Genomic DNA, 16451 nt, shown 5'->3' on the forward strand with positions numbered 1-16451 from the left:
AACTCCAGGCTGTGCAGTCCTAAGTATTATCTTTAAAAAAGTAATGCCATACACAATTTAAATTGAAAGTATTAGGGATAGGGCATTGAAGTCAGTTGAATAGCCCCATCTTCTTGCGGGGGTTGGATTTGAAAAAGGTTATTTACGGGGGCCAGATATTTTCTACATGGGATTACTCTTTCCTAAAACCAGTATAAAAAACAATGCACAAACACAATTCTTATCTTATGAAGCTCTTTTATAAAAATGAAACGTTGCTAAAATTTCATTTTAAGTGCTTTTAAGATTAGCCTAATTCAGTGCATCAAATTGTTTAATTACATACATAACTAAAGATGAAGCTTTTTTTTTTACACATAGGAAACTTTTATGCATGCATATCTCAGTTGACTAGTATCATATTCTGTTTTATTTTCTATTTCTTTTTTATACATTTTTTTTACACATAGAAACCTTTTATGCATGGCATATCTCAGTTGACTAGCTTTTGCGTAGAAGTCTCTCTCCCCCACATCAGTAGAGAACGTGGGGAAGAGTTGGTTGTGTGTGTGCAATAAGCATAGAACACTATTTTATATAAGGAATTGGCAACTCGTTCTCATTCTGAGAAATAAGGTAGGCCACTTGATTTCAACATCTGAACAAAGTGGACAGGCTAGCATGCTGTTCAAACAGTTGGATAGAAGGGTGTGTTCATAACAATTCAACTGTTCAACCTTGTTAGCTAGGAAATGGATCCAAGTTGGTTTAAGTTGAAATATAAAGATTAGCTGGCTGTTCACTAGCATGTGAGATTGTTTGAGACCTTGTGTTCATTTTCTATAATGTCTGCTACAAGAAGTTAGTCATTATTAGTGAATCTGCATTATTCATGTTTCTTTTTAAATTTGTAACAAAAAGGGCATTTTCATTGACATACTTGAAAGCCAGATCAGTTATTATTGCAAAAAAAAGCAGGTTAAACTATTTTGATAAAATAATGTAATTATTAGTGGGGCTTATACACTGAGTGTACAACACATTAAGAACACCTTCCTTTTCCCCTCAGAACAGCCTCACTTCGTCAGGGCATGGACTCTACAAGGTGTCGAAAGCGTTCCACAGGGATGCTGGCCCATGTTGACTGCAATGCTTGCCACAGTTGTCAAGTTGGCTGGATGTCCTTTAGGTGGTGGCACATTCTTGATACACACGGAAAACTGTTGAGCGTGAAAAACCCAGCAGTGTTGCAGTTCTTGACACAGACCGGTGTACCTGGCCCCTACTACCATACTTGTTCAAAGGCACACTTCAATCTTTTGTCTTGTCCATTCACCCGCTGAATGGCACACGTTTTATACACTGTGTATTTAGCCTAATTTCACATGCACGGAATTAATCTGATTATTGCTGACTGTTTGAAATGCAGTGTATTTGACCTTTAATTGTACATCAAAGATTATTTTGAGAAAACATTTAAAAAATTGATGTATATCGCAGGGGTGAAAATCTGATATCAACTTTGGAGGGGACAATTCCTGAGGGGGACACCAAAAGTAGTGCTGTAACACATAGCCTACATTGTAATAGGGTAAATGTATATTGAGGAACCAAAGAAATAAGGTGTTTGCCGTACTCCTAACTACCGGTACCCAAAACTACACAACTAATCACAACAGCAATACCATTGCCTTTAACAAATCTTACTTCAGTCACCAGTTTAAGTTGAGAGTGGGGGTATCCATGGCATTTTCCAATTATGTTCCTATTTTACAAGTCAAAAAAATGGAGTACCTTTCATAATGTTGCCAAACAAAGACTCAACAAACTTACCTGAGACTCCCTGTCTCTGCCAGTCTGTCCCTGCATATCTGTCCCCAACTCTGCTGTCTGTGTGCCATCTGTTGCCTGCTCTGCCTAATGACATCATTGTGAAACATTTCCATTAGAATTTAATTTCTTTCTTATGAACATTTTATCAACTAGTCTTTGAGATATTAGGCTAGTAGGGTTCTTACTTTGCGTTTTGGTGTACTGAAAAATACTCTGATGTCCGTCTTTTATTTTTCTGCCATTTTTCTACCTGGCTGGCTGGCTACACACACACACAGTGTGTAGGTTATTTACAGTAGGAGATGGGCTTCTATCATATCTTTTATCATTCTATTTGGGCTTCGATCTAAAAGGTAGCTAGCAAATGTGAAACGGATTAAAATGACAAGAGTTGACAGCTGTACGAGTTCACCATTTACACAACATATGCTGCAATCTTTTGTAATTTTAATAGTTTGTTTCATATTGGCTGGCTTCCAACAATAGCTGAATTTGCAAAGCTAGCGAGCACCAATTCCGTTTCAGTGGTGTTTGCTATAATCTTTGCTACCCGGGTTAAATAAAATAAATAAATAAATAAAAGTTCCCTTGCGACAATTTACCTTTTGCAACGAGACCATTAAATATATTTAAGACAATGGTAGAAGAGAGTGTAGTTCTGTTCAGTTTGGACTTCAGTTTATCGCTAACCTTATCACAGGGACTTTGAAGCACTAACTTAATCATCTGCATGCTGATCTTGGAATAAATTGACGATAGCAAAGATTCCATCTTTGACGAGGCCACATAAATGGAATGGGTACTAGCTAGCTTAATAGTTAATATTTGCGCGCAAGCTCTGCATATTCAGCTAGTGTGTGTGCGCGATTGACTGGATTAACCTCACGTCAGTTACTTTCATTGAGTGCCTTTCAGACAGTGGAGACGACCCCTCTGTTACCTTGCCAACTAAGGAACTGGCAGTGGATCAAACCATTGAGGCAAAGGGTGGGGGGGTCTCAATCTTTTGAAACTTAAAAACGCGCTATTAAGTGTCTATAATCAGCACAATTGCTTTCATTGCGTATTATTAATATTATTTAAATTACATAGTTATGTTTCAGTGATATATTGGGGGGGACAAATCATATTTTTCTCAGGATGGGGGGGGGGGGGTCGTGTCCCCCCTGTCCCCCCCGGGATTTCCGGCCATGGTATAGCGTGAATCACCCATAAACTTGAAAAAGTCCAGATGATTTTCAGGCCATATCGCCCAGCTCTAACTGATGGTGACTGAATATAGTTGCGTAGTGTAGGGAAATGGAGCCTTTTGTTTGGGCTCAATTCAGAGGGGAAAATGTATTTTGAAAATAAGTCTGTTTTTCAATTGTCAATAACTCTTTTATCCCTCACCTGTAGTCCCAAATGAAGTCCATTCAGTTGATTGAAGATCACTGAAAAACATCTTATACGAACTCATCAAGCATTTTTGATAGATATGTGTTAGTTGCTTTTCTCTGCCACAAGAAAGCTATGTCCTCCCTAAGCTCACAGGCTGTTCTCTTGAGTGTTATTACCCTTGCTTAGCCACCGATCATCATTATGTAAAAGTAGATCAGGATGCTCAGCAGACTACGTTGCAGTCTAGATGTTGATCGGATAAAATTCATGATCGCCGTAACTGAGTCCATGGTCTTTTTCACTCACAGCTAAGTTAAGTACAAAGCACGCTCTGGTGTATCGGGCAGTGTAGTGATCTCATCTGCGGTGAAAGAGCCAACAGGCGGGCAGACCCTTGTACCCCCGTTAGCAGCTCTGATTGGCTGTAACTGGTATGTTGGGTGATATTGATTGACAGCAATTAAGGGGTGGGACGACAGGAATACAGATTCTCCCATTGGAGAATATTGAACGAACGCTCCTCTTGGCACTAAACACCGGATTTTTACGAGGGTTTTAAAATTTTTTTTTAATGAATATTCATAATTGATCAAAGGGCCATTGTAAATTGATAAACAGGCAGGATCTGGCCCACGGACTCCAGTTAAATAGCCCTGGTGTAAGTCATTATGACAAAAACCATGTGTGTGTTGCAGGTGCATGCTACTACGACTCCAACCAGTCCATGTATGTGTTTGGGGGCTGTACTCAAAGTAGCTGCAACGCTGCCTTCAACGACCTGTGGAGACTTGACCTCAACAGCAAGGAGTGGATCCGCCCTTTAGCCTCGGGTAAGAAATCAGCCCTTGGGGTGGATACTGCCCACTTGTAACAAGGAAAGAGAAAATAACGTTCTTTGATGGTTCTTGTGCTTTACACATGGCGGTAAAGAAATTAACATTTTTGTTTTAGTCATTTTTTTACTCTGCTTGCAGATGTGATTTGTCATGTTTAAATTGACTTCCAACCTTTGTATGCATGGCATAGGAGAATGTACAGTGCATTTGGAAATTATTCAGACCCCTTTTCTACATTTTGTTACATTACAGCCTTGTTCTAAAATGGATTAAATAAATAAAACTCATCGATTTACACACTACCCCATAGTGACAAAGCCAAAACAGGTTTTTAGAAATGTTTGCAAATTTATAATACGTAAAAACAGATACCTTTACATAAGTATTCAGACCCTTTGCTATGAGGTGCATTCAGTTTCCATGAATCATCCTTGAGATGTTTCTACAACTTGATTGGAGTCCACCTGTGGTAAATTCAATTGATTGGACATGTCTGTTTTAGGTCCCACAGTTGACAGTGCATGTCAGAGCAAAAACCAAGCCATGAAGTCGAAGGAATTGTCTGTAGAGCTCCGAGACAGGATTGTGCCGAGGCACAGTGGCCAAGAACCACCCCATTGTCACTCTTGACAGAGCTCCAGAGTTCCTCTGTGGAGATGGGAGAACCTTCCAGAAGGACAACCTTTTCTGCAGCACTCCGCCAATCAGGCCTTTATGGTAGAGTGGCCAGACGGAAGCCACTCCTCAGTAAAAGGTACATGACAGCCCGTTTGGAGTTTGCCAAAAGGCACCTAACGGACTCTCAGACCATGAGAAACAAGATTCTCTGGTCTGATGAAACCAAGATTGAACTCTTTGACCTGAATGCCAAGCGTCACGTCTGGAGGAAACCTGGCACCACCCCTCGTTTAAGCATGGTGGTGGCAGTATCATGCTGTGGGGATGTTTTCAGAGGCAGGGACTGGGAAACTAGTCAGGCTCGAGGGAAAGGTGAACGGAGCAAAGTACAGAGAGATCCTTGATGAAACCCTGCTCCAGAGTGACGGTTCACTTTCCAACTGCAAACAGCCAAGACAACGCAGAAGTGGCTTTGGGACAAGTGTCTGAATGTCCTTGAGTGGCCCAGCCAAAGCCCGGACTTGAAACCAATCTAACATCTCTAGAGAGACCTGAAAATAGCTTTGCAGCGATGCTCACCATCCAACCTGACAGAGCTTGAGAGGATCTGCAAAGAAGAATGGGATAATCTCCCCAAATACAGGTCTGTCTAGCTTGTAGCGTCATACCCAAGAAGACTGGAGATTGTAATCGCTGCCAAAGGTGCTTCAACAAAGTACTGAGTTTAGAGTCTGAATACTTTTCATTTAGAATACATTTGCAAAAATGTCGAAAAACCTGTTTTTGCTTTGTCATTATGGGGTATTGTGTGTAGATGAGGGGGAAAAAACAATTTAATCAATTTTAGAATAAGGCTGTAACGTAACAAAATGTGGAAAAAGTCAAGGGGTCTGAATACTGTCTGAATGCACTGTATGAAGGCTTATACTCCTTTTGCCCACACAGGCTCCTATCCGTCTCCTAAAGCGGGTGCTACCCTGGTGATGTACAACAATCTGCTGGTGCTCTTTGGTGGATGGACTCGACCTAGCCCATACCCACTACATCAGCCTGAGAGGTTCTTTGACGAGATCCACACATACTCCCCCTCCAAAAACTGGTAAGAGGAAGAGACCAGAAGGTTTGGGGAGAGGCCTAGACCCAGTGGATGAATTAACTCCTTTAGCCATACAGTATGTATCAACATCACATGTTGACTAATGTTCACTCTCATACAGGCTATAGTCAGTACTATTACTCATGACAGTTCTTTCTGTGTAGAGACTGAAAACCCATAGCCCCACAATAGTATGGCATTGCTTGAAGCTCAACATTATATTAAAATCTCCATACCAATGACCAAGCCAATGACACCAATGTCAATGAAAATTCGCAAATCAACTTGGAGGTAAGACACACTCCCCGCCTATCGTCATGAGCCGTCTGGCTGTTACCAGATTTAACAGGGTTGTTGGCTATTGAGTTTTCAGAGTTCTTTTCTGTGCCCACCTAGCTCAAATTCTAGATGTCGGATTAAAACGAGACTATATTGTCCTGAACGTGACCATTGGACTTAAAAAATGTCTAAGTTTGTAGGTGCAACAGTTTTTATTAAATGTATAATTTATCCCTCTCACATGCTAACTTCTGTCCATTTAAGATTCAAATGATGTGCTACCTTTTTGTAGCATTTGTGACATGCTACCATATTTTTCAGTTGAATTTCAGAGTTCTAACACCATGTCGAACAACTCTGTTGATAGGCAGCAACACAGCTGCTGCGGCAGAACCAGGCTGCCAGTTATAAGAAGTGGATGAGAACAACCTTAAGCTACTGTATGGTGTATATTCAAGCTGAGGTTAATCAAAAATGCAAACATATTTTGATTAGTTAGCTAGTAAATGTTACCTAGCTAATGTTAGATTGCTTATCCAAAGTCCAGAAACTAGCCTCTCTAGCTAGCTAACACCAGTCAGCCGTAAGCTAGCCAGCTAACAAACAGGCAAAGAGTTTTTACACAAATCACTTCAGTCATTAGCTAGCTAGCTACAGCTGACCTCGACACAGACGCTAGCTAACATTAGCTAGCTTAGGTCCAAATGCCAGCCCTACATTTTTCCACAAAACATAGCTACATAATTTCAAAACCAACACCCAACTTTGGGCAAATTGTCACACTGCTACCTAACTCTTGAACATTTTTCTCGGTAGGTTTTTCAGCGGTTAGCTTGGTTCAAGATTGGCTGCATGTGAACTACAATTCCAATATTGTGTTTTAACATTTAGAAATGTCAATAATCGCTTGCAAAACGGTTTTTGAAACATATGCTGAAAAGCCCCTTTTTCATATCAGCGAGAAAGAATCTTTCAAATAAAAACGATGCTTACTGTAGCAGTTTTGCCCAGATCCATACGCTGTGTGTGCCTCCAGTTGATTAAATATACTTCCTCCCCAGTTACGCTTACACTCAGGTGTTCGGAGCATGCTAGATAGCTAGTTAGCATAGGTGGCCGTCTTTGTCTTCAGTCTGTCTTCTGTAAACAAGCGCTGTTGCATGGAGATATGGCCGAGTGGGAACCCTAACCCTATAAAGGTGTTTAATTTAACCTTTATTTAAATTATTTCTCACTGATATGATACATTCCTTATGTTTCCAAAACCATACCGCAAGCGATGGAAACAACTCAAACTGAGAAAACAAATTGCTAGCCACATCTAGCTAGCTATGTTAAATCCCCAATGCACATTTCAACAGCTCTTCGCTTGTACATTAGTGTGCAAATGCATGCTTGCTAGCATCAGAACAATTCACCAGTTTCGAACATCCAGAATAAATTCCGGTACGCTCCTTCTCCTGTCTTGACATTTGAATCCAAATGTGTGCTGATCAACACTGCCAAACTAACAACTCATTGTATTTACAGCTCCGATCTGGATGCTGGACTTGCCCATGTGTTGGATATTTGTCAACAACTAATGCCCCACCAAACCTGGATTATATAATTGTATAGAATGCGTAGAATCTGTATGGGATGCTTTAGGCTAGAAACAAGCTGTAAAATGCACAAGAAATACACGGCTATGTTGTTCATGGGGATATATTTTAGACTCTATGGCTGAGTTATACAACCTTCAAAAGTCAATGACCTAAAACCATTTTCTTTTACACAGAACAGAAATATAAACACAACTCTCAACAATTTCAAAGATTTTACTGAGTTATAGTTCATATAAGGAAATCAGTCAATTTAAATAAATTCATTAGGCCCTAATCTATTAATTTCACATGTCTGGGAATACAGATATGTGTCTGTTGGTCACAGATACCTTAAATAAAAAGGTAGGGGCGTGGATCAGTTAAAACCAGTCAGTATCTGGTGTGACCATTTGCCTCATGCAGCGCAACACATCTCCTTCGGATAGAGTTGATCAGGCTGTTGATAGTGGCCTGTGGTATGTTGTCCCACTCTTCAATGGCTGTGCAAAGTTGCTGGATATTCTGTGGGACCTGGAACATGCTGTCGTACACGTCGATCCAGAGCAACCCAATGAGTGACATGTCAGGTGAGTATGCTGGCCATGGAAGAACTGGGACATTTCATGAGGTGATGGTGGCAGATTAATGGCACAACAGTGGGCCTCAGGATCTCGTCATTCAAATTGCCATTGATAAAATGCCATTGTGTTCGTTCTCTGTAGCTTATGCCTGCCCATACCATAACCCCACTGCCACCATGGGGCACTCTGTTCACAATTTTGACATTAGCAAACCACTTGCCCACACGACGCCATAGAAGGTGTCTGAAATCTGCCTGGTTAAATTGAAACCGGGTATCATCCGTGAAGAGCACAATCTCCAGCGTGCCAGTGGCCATTGAAGGTGAGCATTTGCTGAATTGCAGTCAGGTCAAGACCCTGGTGAGGACGACGGGCACGCAGATGAGCTTCCCTGAGACGGTTTTTGACAGTTTGTGCAGAAATTCTAAAGTTGTGCAAACCCACAATGGGTGGCTGGTCTCAGATGATCCCGCAGGCGAAGATGCCAGATATTGAAGTCCTGGCCTGGCATGGTTACACGTGGTTGTGAGTTCGGTTGGACGTACTGCCAAATTCTCTAAAAGGACATTGGTAGAGAAATTAACATTCAATTCTCTGGCAACAGCTCTTGTGGACATTCCTGCAGTCAGCTTGCCAGTTGCACGCTCCCTCAAAACTGTGGCGTTGTGTGACAAAACTGCACATTTTAGAGTGGCCTTTTATTGTCCCCAGTACAAAGTGCACCTGTGTAATGATCATGCTGTTTAATCAGCTTCTAGATATGTCACACTTGTCAGGTGGATGGATTATCTTGGCAAAGGAGAAATGCTCACTAACAGGGATGTAAACACATTTGTGTACTACCTTTTAGAAAAATACGCTTTTTGTGCGTATGGAACATTTCTGGGATATTTTATTTCAGCTCATGAAACATGGAACCAAGACTTGACATGATATTGCATTTATTCTTGTTTAGTATTGTTAGATTCTCATTTTTCAGAGTAAATAACTCATGGACACTAGAGAAGCTTAACCAAGTTTAATTCTTCCCAAAGGGTCGTTACAGCTGTAATTCAGAAAAAACATTTCACACAAGCACTGATATTTAACGCTGTCTCCTCCACAACCGAACTGCCAATGCGTCCCTGTTGCTAGACAGAACCTTAGTGATATCTGTTCTTCCTCACTTCATCTGACCTCTACCCCAAAGTGCTCACTCCACCCCAACTCAAGGCTGTCATGGTTATTGATACCAGACTCTTCTCCTCCCAGAGGATCCCTGATGGCTAACAATAACATACTGACATAATGTAAACGTTATAAATTACCCTCTCTCCCTCAGTGACATTGTTAGTTTCTAAGATCTCCACTCGTCTCCCCTTATCAATGTCTGCCACACATAATCGCTTCCCTGCACTCAACACATTCCAAGCTTAGTTGCAGCTATCTACCTTCCTCCTATAACCCTTATCTTCTGGTGTAGACCCTCAACCTTAGCCCTCCATCAGTGACATGAATAAGTAACATTTCATATTCTCAGAACCCAACAGTATACATTGTTTTCAATGGAAATTTAGTCATATTTTACTGTCACAATCAATTGAGCTATTCACCTTCTGAAAACAGCAGACAATTACTTTTGACTATCCATGGTAAATTCTACACATACTTTTAATAGTTAGTTCAAAACTGATTTCAGCTGGCAACAGCCAGCAGACCAGGGTTTAAACTAGCAACCCTTGCAGTTATGCAAGCACACAACCTGTACCATTTAAGGCCCAGACCTTTTGGCAGATGACAAATTTAGATGTTACAATAGCACTGCCAATGACAGACTTTTGGTTGCTTCAAAAAAAAAATCAGGCTTTGCATGTGGAAATGTTGTATAATGCACCTTTCACAGAAAATCACCTTCTGGTGCAAAAATCATGGAAACACACAACTGTTTTAAGTGAGAAGTAGGTATTGGTCTGAAGCTGAAAAAGAAAGGAAATTCATGTGAGCACCACAATGCCTACTCCACTCATGCTTTACCAGGGGTTTTCAGCACCCAGCTTTGCCTTACTACACTATGTTGGTCTATTGTACTTAAAACAATGTATATGCGGGTTGCTTAGGATTCAAACTTCTCAAACGGCCTACTTTGTACTCTTCAGAGGAATAATATACTTTACAGTGTCCTGCTGTATGTCTTTTTAGATGTATTCCTATTGTAAATAGTGTATTGTAGCTTTAAATACAAATACACAACTTTAAGCTACATATTCATTTGACAGAGGTAATGAACTGACCATTGATCAGTACAACAATTAAAACAGGACCATATTTGCAAAACAAGTGTTTCTGAACTTATGTCAATATTACACAGGTTAGCTAACGGTTACAGAAATCCAGAATGCAGACAGGCTCTGTAGACCTCTATAAATTAGTGACTGTGTCCAACACACTTATTTTGGACTAATGACCAAAAAAGTGTTATGAAATGTATTGCTAAAATAAAGGTTTTAGGAAATACAGACGGGCACCACTACTACAAGACAAAACAGCTCACTCAAATAAGCTTGCTTTCATAAAATAATAAAAACAGCTTGAAAGGGTAGTGGAATGGGATTAGTGTGGCATGTGTGAAGATCCAATACTTTAATTTGTATGCAGTACAAATCACATTATTATGGAGGCACCTCTAAGAGTATGAATTAGGCTGTTTGAGAAGGTTTGAATCCTAAGCAACCTGCATACACATTGTTTGAAGTACAATAGACCAACATAGGTACTGTAGTAGGTCAAAGTTGTGTGCTGGAAAACCTTGGTAGAGCATGGGTGGAATAACATTGTGGGGCTTGTGAATTTCCTTTTTCTTCAGACCAATGCCTACTTTTCACTTAATTATACTTATAGCCTTACCTAGCCATCAGTGCTTGGTCTTTTATCACTTTACCCTCATCTAGCTAAGCCCGTAAACTTCTCCCTGTGCCCTCAGGTGGAACTGCATCGTGACAACCCAAGGACCCCTACCCATGGCCGGTCACTCCTCCTCCGTCATAGGGAGCGCCATGGTGGTGTTTGGAGGGTCACTAGGGGCCCGCCAAATGTATGTCATTACTTTGAGGAGCTTTTACCTTTTGAGTTTTCTGCACATTTTACTATGCTGTGCCAAACCAGACACTACAATGGAACAACCTGACACATCAGTTAAAACACTTAAAATGAATATAGTTGTGGTGTAGCGAGACAATGTACAAAGGTTGTAGTGTGAGTATCTTGAAAGTAAAGGGAAATAATGTCATTAAACTGTTTTTCAATGTTGATAGTTGTCTGTGAATCTGTCAAGGTGTGTGCTTTTGGCTCACCGTGTCCCCCTGCTCTCTCCACTGGTCCCTAATCAGGAGTAACGAGGTGTGGGTTCTGGATCTGGAGCAGTGGTCCTGGTCCAAGCCCACCATCTCCGGCCCGTCCCCACACCCACGAGGAGGCCAGTCTCAGGTCAGGATGATGTTTTTTCTTCACACCTTCTCCCCTCAATACCTCCATCACCCTCAACATATCTCAATTCCTGCATTTCCACCACACACCCTCCATATCCCCATCATGCAGTATTTCAGATTATTTAGTAAATACACTACCGTTCAAAAGTTTGGGGTCAGTTATAAATGTCCTTTTTTTTTAAGAAAATGCACATTTTTGTTCTTTAAAATAACATCAAATTGATCAGAAATACAGTGTAGACCATGTTGTAAATGACTATTGTAACTGGAAATGGCTTATTTTTTATTATGGAATATCTACAGTGGCCCATTATCAGCAACCATCACTCCTGTGTTCCAATGGCACGTTGTGTTAGCTAATCCAAGTTTAGCTTTTTAAAAGGTTAATTGATTATAGAAAACTGTTTTGCAATTATGTTAACACAGCTGAAAACTGTTGTTCTGATTAAAGAAGCTATAAAACTGGCCTTTAGACTTGTTGAGTATTTGGAGCAGAAGCATTTGTGGGTTTGATTACAGGCTCAAAATGGCCAGAAACAAAGAACTTTCTTCTGAAACTCGTCAGTCTATTCTTGTTCTGAGAAATGAAGGCTATCACGTGCGAGAAATTGCCAAGAAACTGAAGATCTCGTACAACGCTGTGTACTACTCAGCGCAAACTGGCTCTAACCAGAATAGAAAGAGTGGGAGGCCCCGGTGCACAACTGAGCAAGTACATTAGTGTCTAGTTTGAGAGACAGACGACTCACAAGTCCTAAACTGGCAGCTTCATTAAATAGTACCCATAAAACACCAGTCTCAACGTCAACTGTGAAGAGGCGACTCCAGGATGCTGTCCTTCTAGGCAGAGTTGCAAAGAACAAGCCATATCTCAGACTGACCAATAAAAATAAACGTTTAAAATGGGCAAAAGAACAGACACTGGACAGAGGAATTCTGCCTAGAAGGCCAGCATCCCGGAGTCGGTTCTTCACTGTTGACGTTGAGACTGGTGTTTTCTTTGAAGGAAGTAGTACACAGCATTGTACGAGATCTTCAGTTTCTTGGCAATTTCTCTCATGGAATAGCCTTCATTTCTCAGAACAAGAATAAACTGACGAGTTTCAGAAGAAAGTTCTTTGTTTCTGGCCATTTTGAGCCTGTACTCGAACCCATAAATGCTGATGCTCCAGATACTCAACTAGTCTAAAAAAGGCCACTTTTATTGCTTCTTTAATCAGAACAACAGTTTCAGCTGTGCTAACATAATTGCAAAAGGGTTTTCTAATGATCAATTAGCCTTTTAAAATGATAAACTTGGATTGGCTAACACAACGTGCCATTGGAACACAGGAGTGATGGTTGCTGATAATGGGCCTCTGTACGCCTATGTAGATTTTCCATTAAAAATCAGCCGTTTCCAGCTACAATAGTCATTTACAACATCAACGATGTCTACACTGTATTTCTGATCAATTTGATGTTATTTTAATGGACAAAATATGCTTTTCTTTCAAAAACAAGGACATTTCTAATTGACCCCAAACTTTTGAAAGGTATCTGTCTGTTTTTACAGGGAATACAAGTTACCTTTTTGTGGCTCGTATAGATGGTTATCTACATGTTTTAAATGTATATTCTCCTCTCTCACAGATTGTGATTGACAACGAGACTCTTCTTATTCTGGGAGGCTGTGGAGGCCCTAATGCAGTGAGAGCTTATGTTCTCTAATGAAAGGCAGCATTATTATTGTCCATGCATAAAAAGCTCTGCCCTCTTGTTTTGCTGTTTGTGACTCTGCACCTCCCTTCTCTCTCATGTCCCTGCTAGCTGCTGAAAGATGCCTGGCTCCTGCACATGGGTGCCCCACCCTGGACATGGCAGCAGCTGAGGGTGGAGAACGACGACCATGGAGCCCCAGAACTGTGGTGCCACCCTGCCTGCAGGGTATGTGTGGCTCTCTGTTTGTCAGCTATCCCCGGTCTTACTGCACTAAACACTGTCGGGATATTGTTTTGTAGGTTTACTTTCATTTTACATTTACATTTTAGTCATTTAGCAGACGTACTGGTCCCCCGTGGGAATCGAACCCACAACCCTGGCGTTGCAAACACCATGCTCTACCAACTGAGCCACATGGGACCACTTTCAACTCAACTTCCTTCATTGTTTTCTGTCTGTCCATCTCACGCTCTCTCCAGGTTGGACAGTGTGTAGTGGTGTTCTCCCAGGCTCCGTCTGGCCGTGCGCCACTCAGCCCCAGCCTGAACTCTCGGCCCTCCCCCATCAGTGCCTCCCCTGGCCCCCTGGGCCCAGAGCCCCCCTCGCTGCGCTCCCAGTCCCCTGTAAGGAGCGCGCTGCCGGGGTCGTCCTGGGGGCCGTTGAGGAGGCCCCCTGTGTGAACGGCCGCTGGGGGACACTGAGACCACGTCCTTCGGCCAGAGGGGTGCCAGAGAGGGTAGCCCCGGCTCCTCCTCTCAACAGCCATCCCCCTCCCAGGGGCCTGACAGCCCGCCTCTGCCCTCCCTCCATCCTCTACTCAACGGTTCATCCCCCTCTCCCCGGACCAGCCCTGCCCAGGATGCCTCCCCGCCCTCTCGCCCCCCTGTCTCCTCGGACTACGGCTGGGAGTCTCCCCCCTCAGCCACCCACCCCCTTTCTGAGGTACCCAACACTAACGGCGTGCACACGCCTCCACCTGTCCCTGGCTCCCCACGCACTCCCCCGGGGGCCGTGTCACCCGCAGCCCTGAGACGAGGCCTGGAGGCTGTCAAAAACCTGTCCTCTTCATCCTCCTCAAACCCCTTGTCCCAAGGAGCTGCTTCAGGAGGAAGTGGGGGAGGAGTGGCTTCAGCAGGAACATCCCCCTCTTCCAGCCCGCCACAGGCTGCTGCTGCCGGGTCTGACGGACACTCCATCCCGCCTATCGCACGGCGGCTTGGCCACCACCCGCCCCAGAGCCTGAACGTGGGCAAGCCCCTGTACCAGTCGCTCAATTGCAAGCCCATGCAGATGTATGTCCTGGATGTGTCCCGAGCCAAAGCAGCTGGTCTCGTCTCCTGGAGGGTTTACGGGAACGGCACCCCTGCTGCCGTCACCGGCCCCCCCGAGACCAGCCTCCACACAGTGGTCCAGGGTAGGGGCGAGCTCATCATATTCGGGGGCTTGATGGACAAGAAGCAGAACGTGAAGTACTACCCTAAAACCAATGCCTTGTACTTTGTGCGCGCTAAGAGGTAATGCAGCTATGGACGGGTTTGTGAGTGACGCCAAAGTGTTGCTAGGTAACGGACGATCAATCCATCCTAACCCATACAAGGGAAGTAAAACAAGGCCTTTTTCCTCTACCGCTGAGGATCGTGGGAAAAGAATGTGTCACATTAATTCTTGACGTTCCTCTCCCCTCTAACTTCTCTCCCTCTACCCCCATCTTCCTATCACATAACTTAAAAGAAAATAACATTTCAGACAGTACATTTAATAAGACACTTGAGGATGTTGTTGCTATAATGGTGACTGTTGGATGAATGGGCATCCTGACCTCCCAACACCTGCTCTGTGTGTGTGTGTGTGTGTGTGTGTGTGTGTGTGTGTGTGTGTGTGTGTGTGTGTGTGTGTGTGTGTGAGAGAGAGACAAAGGTTGGTCAAATGGCCTGAGTGGACAACAGTTTATCCCAAAAGATGTAGACAGTTTCTTTTCCTCTTTGGTCGCCCCCCTTTGAACTTACTGAGCGAGAGAAGAAAATGGAACGAGCCTTGCGCTTGCTTACGAGGGCGCTACAGTGGACAACTGACTACCTTGCTTTTTTAAATCACTCTTTCAGCCTGCATTGTTTCCATTGGAAACTGCGTGAGTGTGTGTAATAGCGTGGATGCTGGTGTGTGTGTGGTGTAAATGCATGTTGATTGTTGTTTGGCGGGGGGGCTCGGGAGGGTGAGGGGTGTTGCAGCGTACTGTGTAAGCATAAGAAAACAATAAAGGCCTCCATGTCTTAACTGTCAGGTTTTATTTATTGTTGAATCAGTTGACTGGATATGTATGCTAGCAGTTATTGATGCATTCCTGACTGGACTATAGTTATCTGAGGTTCCAGGTCTAAATCCGGCATTTATTGTAAGAATGAAAACCACCTCACAGCTTTTGTAGTTCAGCTGCTTTTTTACAAGATTGTGAAAAGAGCAGGAGTGCAATCTATACACCAATGATCTGGTTGTGATGACATCACCTGTGTTAAGAATAGTCATTGAATCTAGTGGTGAGAGTTTATCACAAATAGCCTAACATACAATACTGATTGGAATGCACACAGTGCTCATAAAATGATCTTTATTTTTATCTTGGCACTAGATGTGTAGTTCTTAGACACATTCATCAACCTTCAGTGGAGCGGCTAAGCTGATTTGTGTCCTGAAAGTATTTAGATTCTGGGCCATCACATTTGGCAACCATCTTCCAAAATAAAGGTTACAAATAAAAGAGAAAACGACAACGGTTTTGACTTGAGGTTATTGTTTGTAGCGGTGCCAGGTAGGTTTTTGTTTTGGGGGGAATGAGTCCCATCTGATCGGTCAAGTCTACACCAATACAAAGGACTCATGTAAAAGTCGGTATGGACATACACTTTTCATAAACCCTTACAACATTGGAAATAACTTACTGGGTTCTTTTGCATTACCAAAATAAATGATCACATAACTATGAGCTCTGGTTCCTCAAGAAAAGTCCTTTACCTCTGGCCTAAAAGCGTCCAGCCCAGTAAAGGAGTTCAGTGAACACACGTGACCTCAGTATCTCAATTGTGCTTTCAGAAAGTGATGGGTAA

General features: G+C 42.7%; 1 protein-coding gene across 1 annotated transcript in view; it reads left to right on the forward strand.

Annotated features, from left to right (window-relative positions):
* The window catches only part of fbx42 (F-box only protein 42), a 36507-nt gene extending 20883 nt beyond the window's left edge, over positions 1-15624 (forward strand). The window contains 10 exon segments of the mRNA NM_001140552.1: positions 3888-4022; positions 5592-5745; positions 11145-11255; positions 11551-11647; positions 13282-13338; positions 13459-13575; positions 13830-13981; positions 13984-14073; positions 14076-15185; positions 15216-15624. Of these exon segments, the coding sequence (NP_001134024.1) occupies positions 3888-4022; positions 5592-5745; positions 11145-11255; positions 11551-11647; positions 13282-13338; positions 13459-13575; positions 13830-13981; positions 13984-14073; positions 14076-14868 (1706 nt within the window). The 3' untranslated portion in view covers positions 14869-15185; positions 15216-15624.
* The last annotated feature ends 827 nt before the right edge of the window (positions 15625-16451 follow it).

Source organism: Salmo salar, chromosome ssa22 (genome assembly GCF_905237065.1).
Source record: "Salmo salar chromosome ssa22, Ssal_v3.1, whole genome shotgun sequence".
Classification (NCBI taxonomy): domain Eukaryota; kingdom Metazoa; phylum Chordata; class Actinopteri; order Salmoniformes; family Salmonidae; genus Salmo; species Salmo salar.